This window comes from Aquila chrysaetos, chromosome 6, assembly GCF_900496995.4.
Source record: "Aquila chrysaetos chrysaetos chromosome 6, bAquChr1.4, whole genome shotgun sequence".
NCBI classification, from domain to species: Eukaryota; Metazoa; Chordata; class Aves; order Accipitriformes; family Accipitridae; genus Aquila; species Aquila chrysaetos.
In genome coordinates this window covers 7,608,118-7,626,663 of record NC_044009.1, presented here as the reverse complement: position 1 = coordinate 7,626,663, position 18,546 = coordinate 7,608,118, and the positions used below count along the sequence as shown (strand labels likewise).

Here is an 18,546-nt window from a genome sequence, read left to right as displayed (position 1 = left end):
CACTGAAAGTAGACAGTACTCTAGTTAACGAATAGGCCAGAAATTACTACTTGAACAGATATGCCTACCTATAAAATCTCTCTAAACCGAGTTAATTCACAAGAGGTCTGTTACAAAAGCTGATGACTAGAGGCATGCAAAGAGCACACTGCAGTCCTGTTACCCTGGACAGAAGAAATTCAGCTACGCTTCACAGGCCACAGAGCCAAGAAATGCCGGCTGCCGCCAAAAGAAAGGAAAAAAAAAAAAAAAAAAAAGGATTAAATTTGTTCTGCAGAAAAAAATACAAGGCTGGGAAAGGAGGAAACGCATTTTAAGCCTAAAGATGACAAAACTCCAAAACGGGAGTGCCCATGCCAGCCCCAAAGGACAGGCAGCTCGTCAGACAATGCAGGAATCTCCCTGCAGAATCCCAACTACCTTTTCTTTTTTTTTTCTCCTCTGGCCTCCATCTCTGCCACAGCTACATTTACCAGGCGAATACAGCAAACCAAGGGGAACGCTATCCATCACCGGGGTTCTCCCGTTTAAACACCGTTTAAAAACCCAGGGCTTCCCAACAGGCTAAGAGAAACCTCCAGATTACCAGGGTTTACAAAGGCTGTCGTTAGGGCTTTTGTTTTGACTAATTCAGAGAAACATCTTGGAGTGCAAACCTTCCCCTGCAGTATTTGCAACCCAAATATTGCAGCACTGAGCTAATTTCGGAGAGCTGGCACACGAAATCGACTACTGGAGTGATTAGTCCAGAAAATGAAGGCAAGCTAAATTTAGGAGTAACTATGCAATGCAATATTAATAACAGATTATTTCCCTTCTCCAAAAAGGATTTTTTTTTTTTTTAATTTTTAAGTCAAACGGACAATGCCCCTTTTAAGATCAAGGCTCTCCAGCCTCCCAGGGAAGGACCCTACAATTTTCTGGACGCCAAGCTGAGGTGCAAAACCCCCTGAGGAAGAGCCTCCCCAAACCCACGGGAGCATCCTCCCCAGGGAGGGAGCCTTGGGGTGCGGGGAGGCCTGTCCCCATGTCCCCAAGGGTCTCCCCACACTCCCCAAACGCTTCCTCCGCCCCACGGAGGGACTCGCCCGTTTCCCCGCACTGCAGGAGCAGGCGGCCCGCATCCCTCCCCCCCCCCCCCCACCCGCCCCACCGCCCCCCCCCCCGCCCCCACCCGCAAGCTCATGCCCCCCCCCCAGCCGCTCACTTTCTCTTGTACTCATCCCGCTCCCGCTTGACTTTGGCCAGCACGTTGTAAAGAGCTCGGATCTCGGGGGTGATGGTGTCGATCTGCACCCCGACGCCGTCCGGATGGATCCAGGAGACACCGGGTCCCTGCACCGTCTCCAACCCGCCGCCTCCGGTACGCCGCACCTGGGTGTAGCTCCAGATGGTGCCGGGCAAACGGCTGTAATGGGGAGGCGAGGAGAGGGGACCGCAGGCCAGCCCGTGGCCGGGGCCCGGCGGCGGCAGCAACGGGGAGGTACCGGAGTCGGTCTGCACGGCCTGGTCGCGGGAGAAGGTCTTGTAACGCAGGCGGCGGTCGCGTTCGCTCTGCTGGGCCGCCAGCTGCTTCTCCAGCAGCCGGTTCCGCCGCTCCAGCTCGTGGACCTTGGCCAGGAAGCAGCGGAACCGCACGTTCAGCCCCTTCAGCAGGTGGATGTTGGAGCCCAGGTCGTTACGAAGCGCCGCCGTTACCGGCGGGCCCCCCGCCGCCGCTGCCGCCGCCGCCGCAGCGGCTGCCGCTGGGCTGCCGGGGCCGCCGCCACCGCCGGGCCCCAACGGGCAGGAGGCGGCCGCCGCGCCGGGGGAGAAGGCGCGGGCCATCTCCCCGAAGAGCAGCGAGTTCATCGCCCGGCGGCCGCCTCAGCCCCTGAGGTGAGGTGAGGTGATGGGGAGGGGGTGGGGGGCAGGGGGAGGCTGCGGCCGGAAGCGGCGGTTTAACGGTCGCCGCGGCTGAGGCGGAGTGACCGTTGGGGAGCGCGCGGGCCGCTAACGGCCGCCGGGGCGGGCGATGAGGAGAGAAGGGAGGACGCGGACCGGGACCGCCGCCGCCTCCTCCGCCTCCTCCTTCTCTCGATCCTGCGGCTGCCGCCGCCGCTGCCCGGGCACTGAGCGGCCGCCGGCGCGGGGCGGGCCCGGCTCCGCCTCGCCGCTCCCCCGGCGCCAAGGGCTGCGGGCAGCGCTGCCGCTAGGCCACGCCCCACCGCCAGGCCACGCCCCCTTCCTCACACCCTCCTCCTTCCCCATAACCACGCCCAGTCTCCGCCCCCTTCCCCTCAAGCCACGCCCCCCCGTGCCGCGAACCTCCACGTGTCCCCAGCGAGGCCTCACCGAGGGGGGGGGCCGTGATTTTTGGGGGGCGACCGGGTCCGACATCGCTCCTGACCCCTCAGTGTGCTCCCAGATTAATTGGCTAACGTACAATAAATAAGGAAGCGTCGCTCTGCCCTGGGAAAGGCTCCCTCTGCCTTTGTATCGCTGCTGTGGGGGAAATCACCTAATTGATAAGATTAAATTATAAGGGGTGAATTTTGTTATACGAATGCAGAGTCCTGCCTAAGTGCTAAATAATGTTGATATTATAACAAGTTATTAAATAAGCATTTCCCAACTGCTGCTCCCGGACCTCTGAGCCACTCGCTAATCAAAGGATATTGTTTAATTGAATCATGCGATTACTCCCTTGCACTGCCACGGATCGGAATGGTGCTTCGTAAGCAAGCAAAGAACACAGAAAACTCTCAGTAACGCTGGTGTAAAGCTGTAGTAATACTATTCGCTCAAATAGTTTTTGAAATAAAAATATGGTGCTTTGCCAGGCAATATTGATATTAAACTACACGGGGAGCAGCATCCACTTGCTGAAACTCAATCAGCACCTGCGAGCTGTGCTCAGCACCCTAACCGAAGGCTCTTCAAAGGGCTCTGTTAATGTGTTACAAACCCATGTTTTCCCAGCACCTCCTGGAAAAAAAAAAAAAAAGGTACTGGGTGGAGGCACTTTCTTGAAAGGGTGACTCAAAGAAACACCTGAAAAGATTATCTTTCACTGAGCACAAAAACACTTTAGCCTCAGTTTATGTAGACTGTAACCTGTGTTCATTGCTGAGGTTATGGGAAAACACCTTTAATACTTTGGTCATTAGGGCACGGCTGTAACTGCTGATGTAGGGTACCATGGATGCATCAAACAGAGCTGTATTTAAAGAACAAAAGAGCAGCTCACTGGGAAACGTTTCCATGGCACGTACCCTCCTGCAGATTCACAGCGATACTTGCAAAGCACAAGGATAGACTAAAACTGCCAATAATAAGGTGATTATTAGGGACAGAAGCCAACCAAGAGCAGGTTTCTCCCAGATCTGGGTAATTTCCCATTTTTTAGGCACACGGCATCCTCGCTGGCAAGCGGTGATGCTGGAAAGAGCCAGGTGATTTCAGAACCCAGTAAAACTGTGTGGTCAACAGCTGGGAAAATCCTGTTGAACAAGAAATAATTTTTTTTCCCTTAAGGAAGCAGGAAAACATCAGAGGGAATGATAAACCGGCCAGTTAATTGATGCTTTTGTACCTGCCCGGTGACACAATGCATATCATGATTGCTTGTTAGGCAGCACCCATCATCACGGCAGTGAGGACGCATTCGCCAGGGCCCCATCCAAAGGTCGTTAAATCAATGAGTCTTTTTCCTAATGGGCTTTGGCTCATTCCTGGGATGCATACGGTCACCACCAGCATCCCGCTCGGCCGCTGGGCTACGGTTTCATCCCAGCCCCTGAAAGTGAATCAGCCTGAATTGATCGCAACAATTAATTAGGCTTAGGCTTGGAGAAATGGGAATCCCTCTTCCAACCGCGGAGCTGACCCACTGCCACCGACGGCATGCCGAGCTGCCGCGGTCCGGTGCACGGGACATTCCTATAGGGATTCCTCCGATTCCTGCCGTGGAAAGCTCTCCGCTGCCTGCCAATTGCAGATATAAATAATGAAGCACTGATTAGCCCTTTCCTATTTGGACAGGGAGGAAAAGGGATGGGAAATGGTGCTATTTCTGAACGCAGAAACTATGTGGCAATTAAATAATGGTGACCACCCCTAGCAATGCTAATAATAATGCACTGCATTAATTTTTGCTCCCAGCTGCTTAACCCAAATGCAGGCTGGAGTCAGGGCTGAGGAACCTGGACCCTTGGATTTCATTTTTACACCAATTTTTACCTTTGCTTTGTTAGCATCCTTCACTCACAAACCGTGGCAACTGTTTCAGGACTGCTCTCAGGTTTTTTTAATATTAATTTTCCTGGGTTTGGTTATATACATTGAGGCTTTGTTAGTCTGACACATGTGGAAAGTTCTTGTTTCCTTCTGTCTGTCTTCCTTCAAAGTAACTGTTTTTCAGCTAAACCAAACCAAACCAAACTCAGCAGCCTCACCAGTGCATACGTACTGTGCTGAGTTACAGTGAGTAGGTGATGCTCCCCCAGGCTGATGTGCATCGCTGCTGAGTTACGGTTTGTGTGTTTGAATAAATCCCCCTCTAAAACAAACAAGCAAAACTCCTTTGGTTTAACATCCATAAAATGCCCCTGCCCAGTCCCTGAAAATGCCCAACTCAATAATCTCAGCGGGAAGAGGGGACCCCTCCTCGGCTCCAACTTTCCAGCGTTGTGGTGAAGCAGCATCTCCACCAAAGCCCCCGGCAACCTCCGCATCCCTCCCCTTATTCCCTTGGATTGCAGCAACCGACCGAGCCTGCTCTTCGCCGACCTCAGAGGTGGAAAAGGGTGATTTATTCACCCCAGACTCTGCAGTAACAAGAGGTAGCTTCTTTCTGAGGCTGCCATTTAACAACCAACAAGCTTCAGTGGTTAGACTGGGATTAGTATCACTCACCTGGGGCTCTTACTCTTGCACTGCAGTTTGCTGCCTGAATAAGGCTATTTGTGCAAATCAGGCTACTGTAATAAGCAGAATTTTTAACAGCGCCTTCCCCAAAATGGTTGGGTTTTAACCCAGACCTGTGTGATGGTGCATGACCATCAGCAGGGTGATGGGATTAGCAGCTGATGAGTTGCTGCAATGAACCCCGCTGCATCCTGGCTGCATTTTTGGCCGGCAAAGCGTTTCCGACTCCAGCCGGCCCCTTTTCCCCGCACACTCCCATGGTTGCACCAGCATCGGGGCTGTTTCTTGAGAAATCGGAGCAGGAACTATCCCTGCCTGCCCATGCCGTGCAACAGGCACGTGGGAAAACGGGCAAGAACGCGCCGGCTGCCCCGGTGACTACTCTGGTGACTCAAACCCCGCTGAACGCACCCGGTCATTGCACAAAGACGCGAAGACTGCAGCTCTTTGCACATCTCCGAGGTGTTGCTCGGTGGAGAAAGGGATGGGTTAGTCACCGGGGTTATCGTTTCCAGCCATATAAGGGAAGCCCTTGGATCATGTCAGAATTACATCGGTCATCGCGTCCTGCTGCAGAAACAGAAAATATTTGGCAGGTTGGCTGCTATCGATAATGGGGGAGGAATGAGTTACATCAGTGGTTACAAACCCAGCAGTTTTTCCTCCCTGCAGGTTCCTTACTGCCTTTAAAGGAGGTTTTTTCTCCTAAAACTATGGTTTGTCCCCCTATATATATTCTACCAGTTCTATCAGCTCATGTGAAATAGGAGCTGCTGCTTAAATCCAGCACCTTCCCCCATTGCAGGTCTATTCCTTTGCTCCAATTGCTTTTTTTTGCCACATTTGGGGTTTTTTTGTGCGTCAGCACAGCAAAATAGAGTTCAGCCACAAAGAAGGATGCTGAGGGTCTGCTCACGCACAGCCAAAGAGCTCCTTTTGTCCTCAGCCCATCAGCAGTGAATTGGGGCTGCAAAGGATGGACCTAGGCTGGCTGCCTTCAGCACATCCCGATCCCCTCTCTCCCGGGCTGGGGATGAGCTTCTCTATGGAGATCATGCAAATATTTTGGAAACAAAAGCTTCTGCACCAGGTTCAACCCAAAAAGGTCAGTGAACTCAGGAGACAGGGATGCAGCAAGAGATAAAGATGCTGAGAGCGAGTGCGAAGCATCCACTAAACTTGGAGTGGTTGAGACATGCCGTAGCATTTCCCTGGAGACTGTGGCGATATTCATTGCTTCCTTAGTAACCAAATATTTGCATCTGTATTGAGTATAGCAGCAAATATGCATCGATAAGCCCGTACAGGCTGCCACAGGTGTGTTTTAGGACACAGTGATTGCTTTGGCAGCTCGTCGGGGATAATTGCAGGATGCTGCATCGTTAATTTGTGCATGCCCAAGTGCGCAGTTTCAATCCTGTCGTTGCTAAGCTCTTCATTCTGCAGGTAGCAAGTAGACCCTGGCCTGATTAATTTAAATGTGAAATAACTTGCAAACAATTTTCGTCTTTTTGGAAAAGATATGATAGGATTTCTTTTCCAGTGTTCCCCCACACTTTGTAACCCGTGCTGGGCTCAGCGATGGGTTGAGCAGCATTCAAAGCCCAGAGCACAGAAGACGGTTATTGGGATAGATTTTTAGCTCCCTATCTAAATCTCTCTTCCAGAAGCCATTAGCTGAGTATTTTCATTGCTTGTACTGTGGGTTTTTTAGCCTGACATGTGTTGCATGACACAGGATGAAGAAAAACTTCCTGGTGGGAGCTGGTGATGGGAGTACTGGACCACTCCAGCCCACCGCCTCCCATCCTGAACCTGGAGGGATGCTCGTGGCGACCACAAGAAAACTCGGTGTCAGCGGAGTGAATCAATGAGCCAAAGCTGTCAGAGAGGCTCCCCTCTTGGATTTCCCAATGTCCTGGGGTGTTTCTGAGGGAGAGGTCCTCGGGTGGAGCACCTTGACAGCTAGACGCCCAGTTTTCAATGATACCCAGCCCGTAATGCAGCCCGGTGGCCTATGGCTGGTAAATACCTTTCCACTGCGCCAGTTGATGCAGTCACTGAGCTCGTTATATCAAAACTGCTTACAGCAGGCAAAATACGGACCGAGGGAAGAGAAATATTAATGATCTGGCACTCGGGAGATGTGTCTTTAATGTCTGATGTCATCATTTGGGAATTAGTTTGTTGTCATCAAATATTAGGAATAATTAAAGGATGGTGCTGGGTTTAGAAAGCACTCATATTTATTCATTAAATAAGATTAAAAAAAAACGGCCTGGGAGAAGCTGCAGGGATTAAACGCCCGAAGAATGGCTCGCGGGGTGTCCTGACACGCAGCTGCTCAGACGTCTGGACGATGTGGCAAGCACCAATGCCAACACAACAGATAACCAGAGACACCAACGCAACATATCATCACAAACACCTATTAGGGGCTGAAAATGAGATTTTATCAGCCAGGCACACGTGCTACCCTGGGGCATTGGTTTTGGCTTTCATTGCTACCCAGGGCTGTAATTTCCATTTGAGTCCCAGAGGACTGCAGCCCTTGCAGGAGCATCCTGAGTCCATTCCCATCCCAATTTCCCCATCTCGGGATGAGGACAGCACTTACCCCAGGGACATGCGCTGAGGGTTACTGAGGTCTTGTTGCCACAACGCTTGGGAAAGAACAAGAGCTAAACGGGATTATTATTAATAACAGTAATTACTGGGGTTATCATTATTATGGTAAAGATCTCTACATCTAAATGATTCGAGCCTGACAGCCCATTAATCAGTGGGTATCCCTGGCTGCCCTGCCCTCCACCTCCTTCCCCAAATTAAAGCATCTCCTTTATTCCTCTCCCACCTCCTCCAGCCCCTGCCGCTTCCCCACAGTGGGGAAAGACACAAAAGGTGTCAGACCCAACATCGCTGGCAAGACCAGCCAAGACTAAACGTGATGCTCTTGATATTTCTATGTATTTTTTGTAAAGCCCAGCCTCTCTTCATATACCAAAGCTGTATTTAAACCACAAACAGCTTAAGTTTTGCAATTTCTGCTTAATATACGCCCTTTTCTATATCATACGCCTTCCCCAGCGGAGAAAGGCTGTAGGGAGGGTGTTATCCTGCTTAAGCATAAGACTAATGCCAAAAAAATCAATGTATCTCCCCCTGCGGAGCAGGTCGGGGTTAATCACAGTGGCTCCAAAAGCAGACCTGGGCTCTTTACATCGAAACCATTTCTCCTGCGGCTCTGGAGTCCTCCTGGACATTTGCAGGTCACTGAGGACTCACTGGAGGGTTACACCGAGTTTGGCTGGAGTTCGCCCACAGCTCAGGTTGAGTTATGATTCACCTAAAAGTGGTTTATATTTTACAAGGGAAGGGAGCAGACTGAGTCAGGCAGAGGAATGTCAGGGCTGTGGCACGTTTCCAGAAGGAAGCCCCTGCTTTTTTGGAGTGGGAAATCCATCGGGGTGATGTAGAAAGGGGCAGGAGAGCTCTGCAGCACCCAGCTGCGCAAATCAGGCAACGGGGAACATATCTGATCCCTCCCGGGTCTGTGGCAACGGTGGGACAAAGGGAAAAATCATTGCGGGCAGGAGTGGAGGTTTGGAGAGAGATTATAACTCCCTCTTCAAATCTGGGACCTGTAGCGACAGAGCCTGGATGCAGGGAATAGCACTGAGCACGGGATTATCCTGCTCTAATAAAAGCTTAATAAGCACTATGAAAATAAATAAAAGCTTTCAAGAGGCAGCGGCCAGACCTCGTTACACACTTCAGAGGGCTGAAAGCTGTGTTCCCCATCCTGGTCTCTGGGGATGCTGCCTTTTGGGGCGGCGATGCCCGGGGGCCCCTAACCTGCCTCGGGTCTCAGCGTTAAAGCGCAGCGCAAGGGCTTCCTCTCGATGTGTCATTTGTACCATTTTATTTTTAATTTTAATCAAAAAGCATCTCTTCCTACCGGCATGTTCCCCTTTGGGACGGGGAGAGGGATCTCTGCCAATCTCCAGGGTTTTGATAAACGGGATGGAGCCAGCGGTTCCTCCCCGAGCTGAGCAGTTGATGTGAATGAGCGGGATCAATCCTGCCAAAAAAATCTGCAAATGGGGGATTAATAATTTTTTTTTCCCCTCTTGGAAACCAGCAAGGGAGTAACTATTCCTGGAGGTTCAGGTGGTTGAGGCCGGCTTCTCCCAGCAACTTTGTGTACCGGGGGGGGACATCCCTGATTTTGTACTTAATTCGCCCAAACATCTTTTTCAGCAGTCCTTGCAAGCTGCACCACTTGTTTTTCCCCGTACCCTTGATTCTATACGCGTGAGTTGTGAATCATCCCTGCTTGGGGTGATAACGTGGCCAGGCTGCACCCCAGTGATGTGCAGCAAACAAGTCAAGGCCAATCTCAATTTTCTTATCTGGATTTGGGCAGGGAGCAGAAATGGGACCCAAGGGGTGGCTTCTAAATAAGCTTGCACGGACCATGGGAGATCTCCTGAGAAGCGCTGGGAAAGCTGCTCCTCGGGCTGGCAGGGTGGCCGTTCTCCGGAGCAGCTAAAAACTTGCCTGGTTTCACTTGTGAATTTAAAGGCAATTTGGGAACCTGGACTTGGTGCTTTTTGTACTCATTTATGTCACTTACCTGCTTGGGAGGACGTCCAATCTAGTCCTTGAGCTCGATGGGGCATAAATTGGTAAGGAATAAGCCCTAAACTGAAAACAGGGCTGGCCTGAAAGACAAGGCTGAGGCAGGGAGGGAATTTTGCAGATTTGCTTTATTGTCACAGGCAGATGGCAAAGCCGGTGAGACGGTGCCCGCTGTTTGCATAGCGGATGCTGCAAGGGTTGTGCTCACGGCGTGGCGAAAGCGGTTATTCCTGCAACGGAGACAGAAAGGGCCGGGCTGGCAGAGCCTGGTGTGATCTTCCTGGAAGAAAAGGTGCTCAACGGCCAAAATAAGCACGTGGGACTCGATACAGGTTCATGCAGGCAAGGGACGGGGACGGTGCAGTGTCCACACAGTGGCTGGCAATGCTGAGAGCAAGATGGGAGAAGACGAGGTTTGCAGAGCCAGGAGCTGATGAGGAGGGACTGATAATTCAACTAACGATGCTGCAGCAGCAGGGACAGTCCAGCCCTATGCTGTGCCCTTCAGATGAGCAAACTGGGGATCTTTCCCTGGGAATTAGCCGCCTGGCATGGAGAAAAGCCTCTGTGCTTCCCAGAGCCAGCGGTTCAGGCACCTTGGGAGGTGTTTGGTAAAATAAAAACATGGAGCCCCATTTCAGCAAACACATGACACAAACTTTTCTGCCAGGCTAAGCGCAAGCCCTGCCATAGGAGCTGTTTTCATGTGGTTCAGCGGTCAGTGGCGTATGTCTGGTGTCTTGTTTCTTTGCTGTAGGCTCCTTGAGCAACGTCTCAGCATTGCCTTGGCAGAAACTGGTAATGGTTTTGTATGAAAGGGTTTTTTTGCTGTTTAATATTGAAGTAGCCTTTGGTACAGTGTGCGCTCACATGTAGTAAGGCTCCCCCAAAAACTTTGGACAAAGGGAAAAGAGGCTTCTTGCTCCAAATTTCTGCACTGGAGACCGCAACCCTGAGATGTACCCACGTAATCATCAAGGCTCCACCACGGTCTTGCTGAACACACGTGATCCACATGTCCTTCCTCTGCCTCAAAAACAAGCCACGTGGACGTGTGTCCATGGAGATAAATCACTTTTCCTGCATCGGAAAAAGTCCAGGGAATCTTCTATGGCATCGAAATGTTGTAGCTCCCAGAGTGTTTATGCTCAGCAGCTCTAATCCCACCGCTTGTTTGAAAATACTCCCAGGCAATTGCAGTGAGAGACAAAACACGGGAGAGAAACTTGGATGGAGAGCTAGTCGGAAGCGTCAGTAGCAGGGCAGAGAGGAGTGGGAGGAAGGCATCCCATCCCGGCGGGACAGCTGTCAGAGAGAGCACCCAGCCGTGCAAAGCTTCCAGAAGGGCATTTGCCTAGCTTGAAAAAGGGAATTACGAAGGGAGGATGCAGAAGGACATCCAGATGCAGAAGGAAACCATCATGAAATACAAGGAGGAAGGTCAAGGACTTCCCATCTTCACAGAACAAGCCCTGGGTGCCAAGTGGTTTTGTTCGGGTACCACCTGCGTGATGGGTTTGTGGGATCACAGAAGCCAGCCGTGGCAGCAGCAACAAATGAATTCAGGCTCATGGGGTCCTTTTTACCTGCAGCAGGCGTGACAGCCTGGTGCATCCCTGCCGAAGCCGGTGCCCAGGGCAGGGCTGGGTGCTTTGTTCTCTCTGGGAGGTGTCGTTCCCAAGATTAATAAACAATTACCAGAGTTTGTGAACAGCCATTGCAAGGACATCAGATCATCTTGAAGCCAGGTTCAAAGCAATCATGGAGGTCACACTGGCTCTCGTGCAATACAAAGGATTTTCCCCCCCCCAAATATCTTTTGCAAATAAACTACTTTTTCTGGAGAGGGGGTTGACTCTATTGTTCAGCTAGCGGTTTGGTTCATCAGTTTGAGTTGTTTTACCCGTTTTGAGGCATCTTCCCTCAGTCTTGCTCCTCTCTTCTAATTTAAGTAACACATTCCCCCCAAGTCTTTGCTGACTTCCCCAGCCCCAGCCCGCTGGGGACTTTGCAGCCTGGACTGCATTGCCTTTGTGTGGTACTGAGAATGTTTGAGCCTCTGTGTGTGGCCTGTGTCAGCTGAAACTTTCCAAAACACTTTTCTTTTGTTCTTGTCCCTCCCTAGGTCTTCTGGGGTTGTTATTGTTAGTCTTTAGTCCCTCCCAAGCTGTTCTATTCCGCAGAAGCACTATCATGCTGTTTCCACCTTCTTTTCAAATCTGGCTCCCCAATGAATCACAGCCCTCTTGCGCTCTGGGCAGGGAGGCACTTGATACACTGCCTTTATTTTCCAAAATACATCTCTGGGCCTTTGCAAAACCATCTAGAACAGCTCCAAGTAGCTGAGTAGTTCATTGCAACTGTGCTTAATACTGGTAAGGACACGGTTGATGACCTCCTTTTAAGATCCTACTTCCTCGCAGTTGTAATAACATTGGTGAACAAATGGTGGTTGCGTTCTGCTCCTGGTAAGCTTAAGGATCTGCTGATCCAACTGCACGGGTAGAAAGAATTATTTTGCTGGTAACTTTACCAGTTCCTGCAACAGCAGAGACTGTTTTCGCAAAAGACCTGTGCCAGCATAAATGGAGCTATACCAGGATTTGCATCAGCAAAAACTGGAGCTACGCTGAAGTTCCCTTGTTAGGTAAGCTGAAGAAAGGTACTGCAAGGTATTTGTAACATCCTTCTTTGTGCCAGTGAGGCAACAGCTGTGAAGCAAAAGCTGAGGGACTGTCTAGCACGCTGAGGCTGTGGCTGAAGGGGAAAAGATGTATTTTTCTGTGAAAAGACAATAAGCAGGTAGCAAGGCAGCCTAGTATTCCTCCCCAGCTTTCCAAATCACATTAATAGTTCTTGTCCAGAGCTTAACTGGTCTGTCTTACACAAATGACAAAGTCAAAACGTGGTGGGGTTTCAGTCTTGCACCTGAACTCTCCGTATTGTGAGAAGCTTTAGAACCGCAGTCATAAAAAACTGGTTTCTTGTTACCTGTTCACTGCTGCTTTCAGGAATCATACTGATTTGAAAGGTCATTTATTCAAAAAGGGTTTTTAGTATTGCCCAAGCTACTGTACGCCGGTATTGGTATGCAATGCCTGTGCATCCACCCATACGTATATTATAGCTGCTTATTCGGAGAGAAGACTGTTAGGTTTGACTTTACAGTGCTTTTGAAACAAGGTTTTTCTCTTTTATGTGGTTAAAAGGCAGATTAAGCATCATATCGCTGTACCGAAGAAGAACAAACTCTACATGGGCCCCCCTCCTGAGCCTTCATAAGGCAAGACATATTTACCCAACCAACAAAGCAGCCCACTGACATGTCCTCAAGCCCCTTGCAAGACACTAACCCAACCTTTTCAAGGTGACTTGCTATTCAATACTCCTCCCCAGAACCAAATCTGACTGCCAGGAGTGACATAAGCACCCACAGAGGCGAGAAGAAAAACACTGTGCCTTCACCCGCTTGCTAATTGCCAAATCATAATGTGTGCTCAACACTAACAAAAGGCATCAAATAGGTTGCCGAGTTATTCAGCCTCTATAATAATTATTATTTATGGGATGGGACTGTGTTAGGATTGCGGAAATTCAAGTTCAAACAGAGACAAGGAAGACAGGGAAAGCTTTATTAGATTCCAGCTTAACCACGTGTCAGCTGGGTTACAGGACAGCAGAACTGGTGGTAAAGGTAAGTTACCAGCATGCACAACTGGGTGAGAAAAGACAAGGCTGTATTCAAAGCAGGTACTTGGCTTCAGGACAGGGCATGCACACCAAAATGCAAGCTATCAAAAGGGCAAGTGGCCGGCTCAAGAAGTGTGCAGTGTCTATTTTCCATGCATTTTGCTGAAGCTGAAAATTTTACCAGAGAGAGAAAATAAATTCGATGTGAGTAGCATCCCTCCGAGAGGTAACGTCGCCATCAGTACTACACAACTGAAGGCAACGACATGCACGCTTGCTTTGAATACAGCCTTGCTGAGAGTAAAGTCAGGAAAGACACCGTGATATGCAACATGCCTCGGAGAGGGGTAACACGAAGCACCAGGGGAGATGACTGCAGCTGGAACAGCTGCCCTCACCCAGGTGAAGAAGGGGTGGAAGGAAACGCTGTCCTTGCAGTCCACGAGTCTCTAAGGCTCATGTCCCACAGGGGGAAACCTGCTCTGCATGTACAATCAGTAAAGACAGTGTCAGTCTGCTTCCTTGCTCTCTACGAGCGTTTTGCTTCCTGTGTCTCCTTGTCCAGACTATGGGCCAGAAAGAGCAGCAGCTCTGAGCCCTGAGAGAAGAAGCTCTGAAAGAAAAGATGAGAAAGAACTTGGCATTTAGGCTACTGCATGGTTAAAGTACTAGTCAAACCCATCTTACCCATTTGTTCGATTTATTTAACTTCAAAGAGGTGCACACTAAAGCATTAAGATTTACTGCTTTGGATTCCTCTCTGTACAAGTTCTTTCAATCAGCTGAATACACAAGGCTTTACAGATAGAAGCACTGAAATACAAGATAAAACAAATCTAAATTCCAAATCACTCCAAGAAGAAAAATTGTAGAAAAAAAAAAAAAAACAAAAACCAAAACAAAACCAAAAAACTGCAGCACTCCTCAGGGAAGGGACAGACTGCACAAGGAGGAACACAAAGGGATGGAAGGCAAGCTAGTGTAGTCTCTGCCCAACGCTTCTCTGTGCTGGCGGTTCAGGGGATGGAGTTCAAAAGATCCTTGAGGAAGCTGTCGGGATCATTGATTTCTGATAAGAGTCCTTTAAACAAAAGAAGACAATACAGAATAATTAGATCCACAAAGCGGTTTCTCCTGCCCACATTAGGGATACGTGTTAGGGCATATGTAAGTTAATAATGGCAGCTGCAATGTTATTTTAAGTATGGACAAGATGAAGATAAACCCTTGTTGGGTGCGTGTGCAGAAGGGACCCAAGTGTGTACGTTAAATCCATATGGCACTTGCTCTTGTGCAACAGACCTACTATAGGGATACTGTAGCTGGCTGCCTGGCAGCTCCATACGTTGGACAGTGAGAGATTGGCCTGGGGCACAACTAACTTGTGACCAAAGTAAGAGTAGCTTCTCTGCATATGAATTTTCAGCATCTCCTGACTCCTGGGGATACCAAAATCACTACAGCAGGAAGTCCCGCTACACCGAACTGCTGCCTCTAGTACACGGTCACATCTGTTTATCAACCTTCAAACCACATATATCCAAAAACACCCTTAAGCTGTGATGTAAGTATGTATGTTTAACAGAGCAGGAGGAGGACCCACAGGATCAGGTGAGAGATATTTTCCTGTCTGGGGATGCTCAAGCCTGTCTCCCAACTGTTTTTGAAATAGCTTAGGCAATAGCTGGAGTGCCGAGGTCTCCTCCTCTCGCTGCCTCGTACAAACATGCTGCTGCAGCAGTGTCAGGAATGCTGCTGTCTCAAGCAAGCAGCAGTCATGAGTTGCATAAGACAGCCTATAAAAGGGAAAGCGCACACTTACCAGCCACATCCAAAAACTCGGAAAACGTTTCAACTGGCATGAACTCCTCCTGGAAGGTTTTCAGGGCCTTGTCTGCAGCTTCATGTATTGGCATGTCATTGTGTCGTATGAATTCAGCAAGAGAGTAGGACCAGCCTCCCTCTGTGTTACTGGTAGGCACCTTCTACGAGAGGAGAAGATGGGACCAAATCAGTCAAAAACCCCCCTATTTTCTCACCTTAATTACTTAACCCTCTTTGGAAGCTGCAAGTTTCTTTCTGGTGGATGCCCCTACCTCCTTCCTTACCCAACTGTTTCCCTGCTGCAGCTCTGAATGTCCTTGCTTTAGTGAACAAAGAACAGGAAAAAAAAAAAAAAGGCAAATACACAACACAGGAAGAGTTCTGCAAACTGGGAAACTCTCAATCTTCAGATACCAAATTGCAAGGGGTACAATAAGCACAGGCAGCCTCTTGCAGCCTTTCTCCTCATACAAGGTGAAGTTTCATGTTTACAAGGATCTTGGAAAAAGGGGCTTCAAACTCTGCCTTCTATTTCAAACGCAGGTAGCTGTTCAGGTTAGAAAGCTGCTACAGATGGACTTCAATGTTTTTTCTTACCTTGAACATGTTGTAAATGAGATCTACTAGGGCCCAGAAGAGAAGGCCAGAGCGGTACGTTGCATATTCCTTCACTGTCTTATCTGCCAGTCTAGGAAGATAATGAAATCAATCTTTGAGTTAATCAGTTTACTACGCTTTGGTAACTGATTTGATGAATAGCATGAAAGCTGAAACAGCCAAAAAGCCTATCAATAATACACATGGGGAATGGCTCTGAGTAAGCTTTGCCGTGTGCTCTTGTACACAAAACAAACATTGGGCATCCGCAATTTCTGTACAACGATTCCTATGGCTAGGAAGTCACTTTGCCAGCTGCGCCTAGTGTAACCAAAGCAGGTTAGGCAATGAAATCTTATTTCACAGGAAGAAAACACGCACGGAGGGAAGTACACTGCTAAGACTATGTAGGAAGTCAACAGCAAAGTCGGAAAAAACAACGCACAGCCCCCATTTGTACACTCACTGCTTGGAGTACAGCAGATTCCTGAAGAAATAACTAAATCTAGGTTTCAGCCACAGTCTGTATCAATGACAGAGAAGATACTTTTGCTTTTAACTCACAAAAGTGTTTCTGAAAGACTCTGAGGGAAATATCCTGTCCTTGAAAAAACGGAGGAATTTCCAGTTAATATCTTCTTGGTTATTCTATCGCCATGAAAGGACTTCTTTTGGAAATGCAGCATCTGGCTGAAGAAATGCTATAAAAGGTACAGAGCTGTCCTGGGATAACAGCTCCCAAAGTTTACAGGATTAATCACAAACAGGTTCTGGCAAGGCGGAACCTCCTGCCAGCAACTCTAATGGGTTTGGAATTTTCTTGCATGCGTTTCTCAGGTACATCTGCCTCCATCACATGCCGCTTCCTGCTCACCACTTAAAAGCTTTGGAAAAAAAAAGCCCTTTTTTATGCATCTAGAACTAGCTCAGCTGCCACTGACGCAAGTCAGCAAGACAAAAGGGTATGGTCTGACCATGGGCCCAATTGCAATCTGCCACAAGTTGGGTTTTTTGGGGGAAAAATGAACCTTTTGCTGCTCTTATTCTAAAAGGCCACATTTGTGTGTCTGCCCTTAAAACAGACAGCTTGGTAGGTGGCAGCCTGCTTGGGCAGCTAGGCTTAATTATTTAAAGGAAAACCAATTAGTAAAGGTGACTAAATTTCCACGGGAAGAACAGCAACTTAGAGCGAGGCTAATTCTAGACTCCCAAATACTGCAAGACAGAGTTTCTTTTCATGTGAATGGTTTTGATCTAATTGGAGTCTGCTCCTTTAATTGAAAACTAAAAGGCCCTTGTGGGTTAAGTCTGGTAGCTACCTTCTGGAACAGCTACTTCATATAATAGCTGCCGCATTTTCATTAATGTAAGCTGGTTCAGGCTCATCAGCTATACATGGATTGCCGGCAGAAAGTTAGATGGTAACACTTCAGGAGCCTCGCTTCTCTCATGAATATTTTAGAAAGGTCACAGTCAGGAGCCAAGGGAAAAAAATCAAAAGGATATTTTCCTCCCAAACTCCAGATGAAAGCTATACTGAAAAGTGTCTGTATGATTTTTCTAGCCAGAATTCTTGGTTCAGTAATAATGAGCAGGTAATTGGTCACTTGATTCAGTTCTTTGGAATCTGTAAATTATATTTACAAAAAAAGAACAAATCCAGAACTCCTATCCATTCTGCTAATTTCATCTTTGGGTTAAAAACAAAGTATTTCTAAAACCCAGAAGATGCTGAGCATCTCTCACTTCGGTCTTGCAGACAAACTGTGATAGCTCTAGCTCCTGGCAGAGACAGAAGACATTTTTGGCTAGATTCTCCTCAAATCTGTTTTACACTGACTAATCCAGCTGAGCAGCGGGATAAAGCACCTAACCACAGGACAGGGCACAGGCAATATTTGTTGCCTTCACTTAAGTATGAGGGAACGTAGAGTATTGCCTGCATCTTCATTAATAAGATTTACGGCCCCCTTTTAGGATCATGAGTTGATCCTCAGCTGCTTTTAAATGCACTGTTGGTTCCTATAGCGACTTCTCTCCATCTCCCCCAGTAAAGGTGGCAGTGAGTCCTTGCCACTCTCGTGTCTCTCTAACCTTCAGTCCACACCACCCCAATGTATTCTGAATGGTGGTGCTCCCAGATAACACCCTTGTACTGCATCTAACGTGGAATGCTAATTTCAATCTTTTGTATGCAGACATATTAGTCTGATGTTACAGACGCTGGCTTCATCTTTGCCTTAGCCTACAAATTCAAGGTATTGGGACTTATCCGCAGAGCATTTCACCGTCCATCACCCTCTTCCCGATTTTCCACAAGAATAAATAAGCACAGACCTTGGAATAAGAATTGCTGTATTTCTATTTCTGAGAGGTATTATCAGTGGAAGGCTTTGTGCTCTCTTAGTCTGCAGGGATTAAAGAAAGCCCTTGAATAAACCTTGACATAATTCCTGAGAACTATTTCTGAGTGTTTTTGCCTGAAATTCCAGAGATTGGATGGTTTAGCTGGAAGTTTCTTGCTATGTCCATTTCAGTATGCTTTTATTACATACTGCTTAGAGATAAGTTGGGAAAGAAACAGAATCATTTACTGAGGGTTTTAAAAAATACCAAACATCCACAACAAACCCACACAGGGGCTTTGCTTTACCAGTCTCTCCCATGGGCCACATGAAAAGCTGCACACCCTTGTCTCTGAGAAAACAGACCTCCACGATAGTATCTCCTGTAACTGTTAAACCCCCTTTCCCAGAACTCAGGCAGGGTGGTGGAAATAGGAGACACGAACACAGAGCAGGCTGAGCCTGAAATGCAGAAACTAGCACAGAAATCAATACAGGAGCCCCTTTAAGGGCTCTTTCACTTTTGATGCCTCTAATAGCA

The 18,546-nt window shown here is 48.4% G+C and overlaps 2 protein-coding genes across 10 annotated transcripts in view; both read right to left on the bottom strand.

Moving 5' to 3' along the window:
* IFFO2 (intermediate filament family orphan 2) overlaps positions 1-2,385 on the bottom strand; it is a 44,116-nt gene extending 41,731 nt beyond the window's left edge. Inside the window, exons 1-2 of one of the 3 annotated variants that reach the window (XM_041124001.1) lie at positions 2,308-2,385; positions 1,208-1,611 (exon numbers count right to left, since the gene is read on the bottom strand). In XM_041124001.1, the coding sequence (XP_040979935.1) occupies positions 1,208-1,611; positions 2,308-2,379 (476 nt within the window). In that variant the 5' untranslated portion in view covers positions 2,380-2,385. Of the gene's footprint in view, positions 1-1,207; positions 2,063-2,307 lie in introns of those variants that run through there. The other 2 variants (XM_030016575.2, XM_030016574.2) reach the window with 2 other exon arrangements.
* Positions 2,386-13,167: 10,782 nt separating this feature from the next.
* Positions 13,168-18,546, bottom strand: part of UBR4 (ubiquitin protein ligase E3 component n-recognin 4) — an 80,970-nt gene continuing 75,591 nt past the window's right edge. For all 7 annotated transcript variants that reach the window (XM_041123999.1, XM_041124000.1, XM_030016566.2 and 4 more), the window contains 3 exons: positions 15,661-15,751; positions 15,062-15,224; positions 13,168-14,320 (listed from right to left, as the gene is read on the bottom strand). In XM_041123999.1, coding sequence (XP_040979933.1) covers positions 14,256-14,320; positions 15,062-15,224; positions 15,661-15,751 — 319 coding nt within the window. In that variant the 3' untranslated portion in view covers positions 13,168-14,255. The remainder of the gene's footprint in view (positions 14,321-15,061; positions 15,225-15,660; positions 15,752-18,546) is intronic.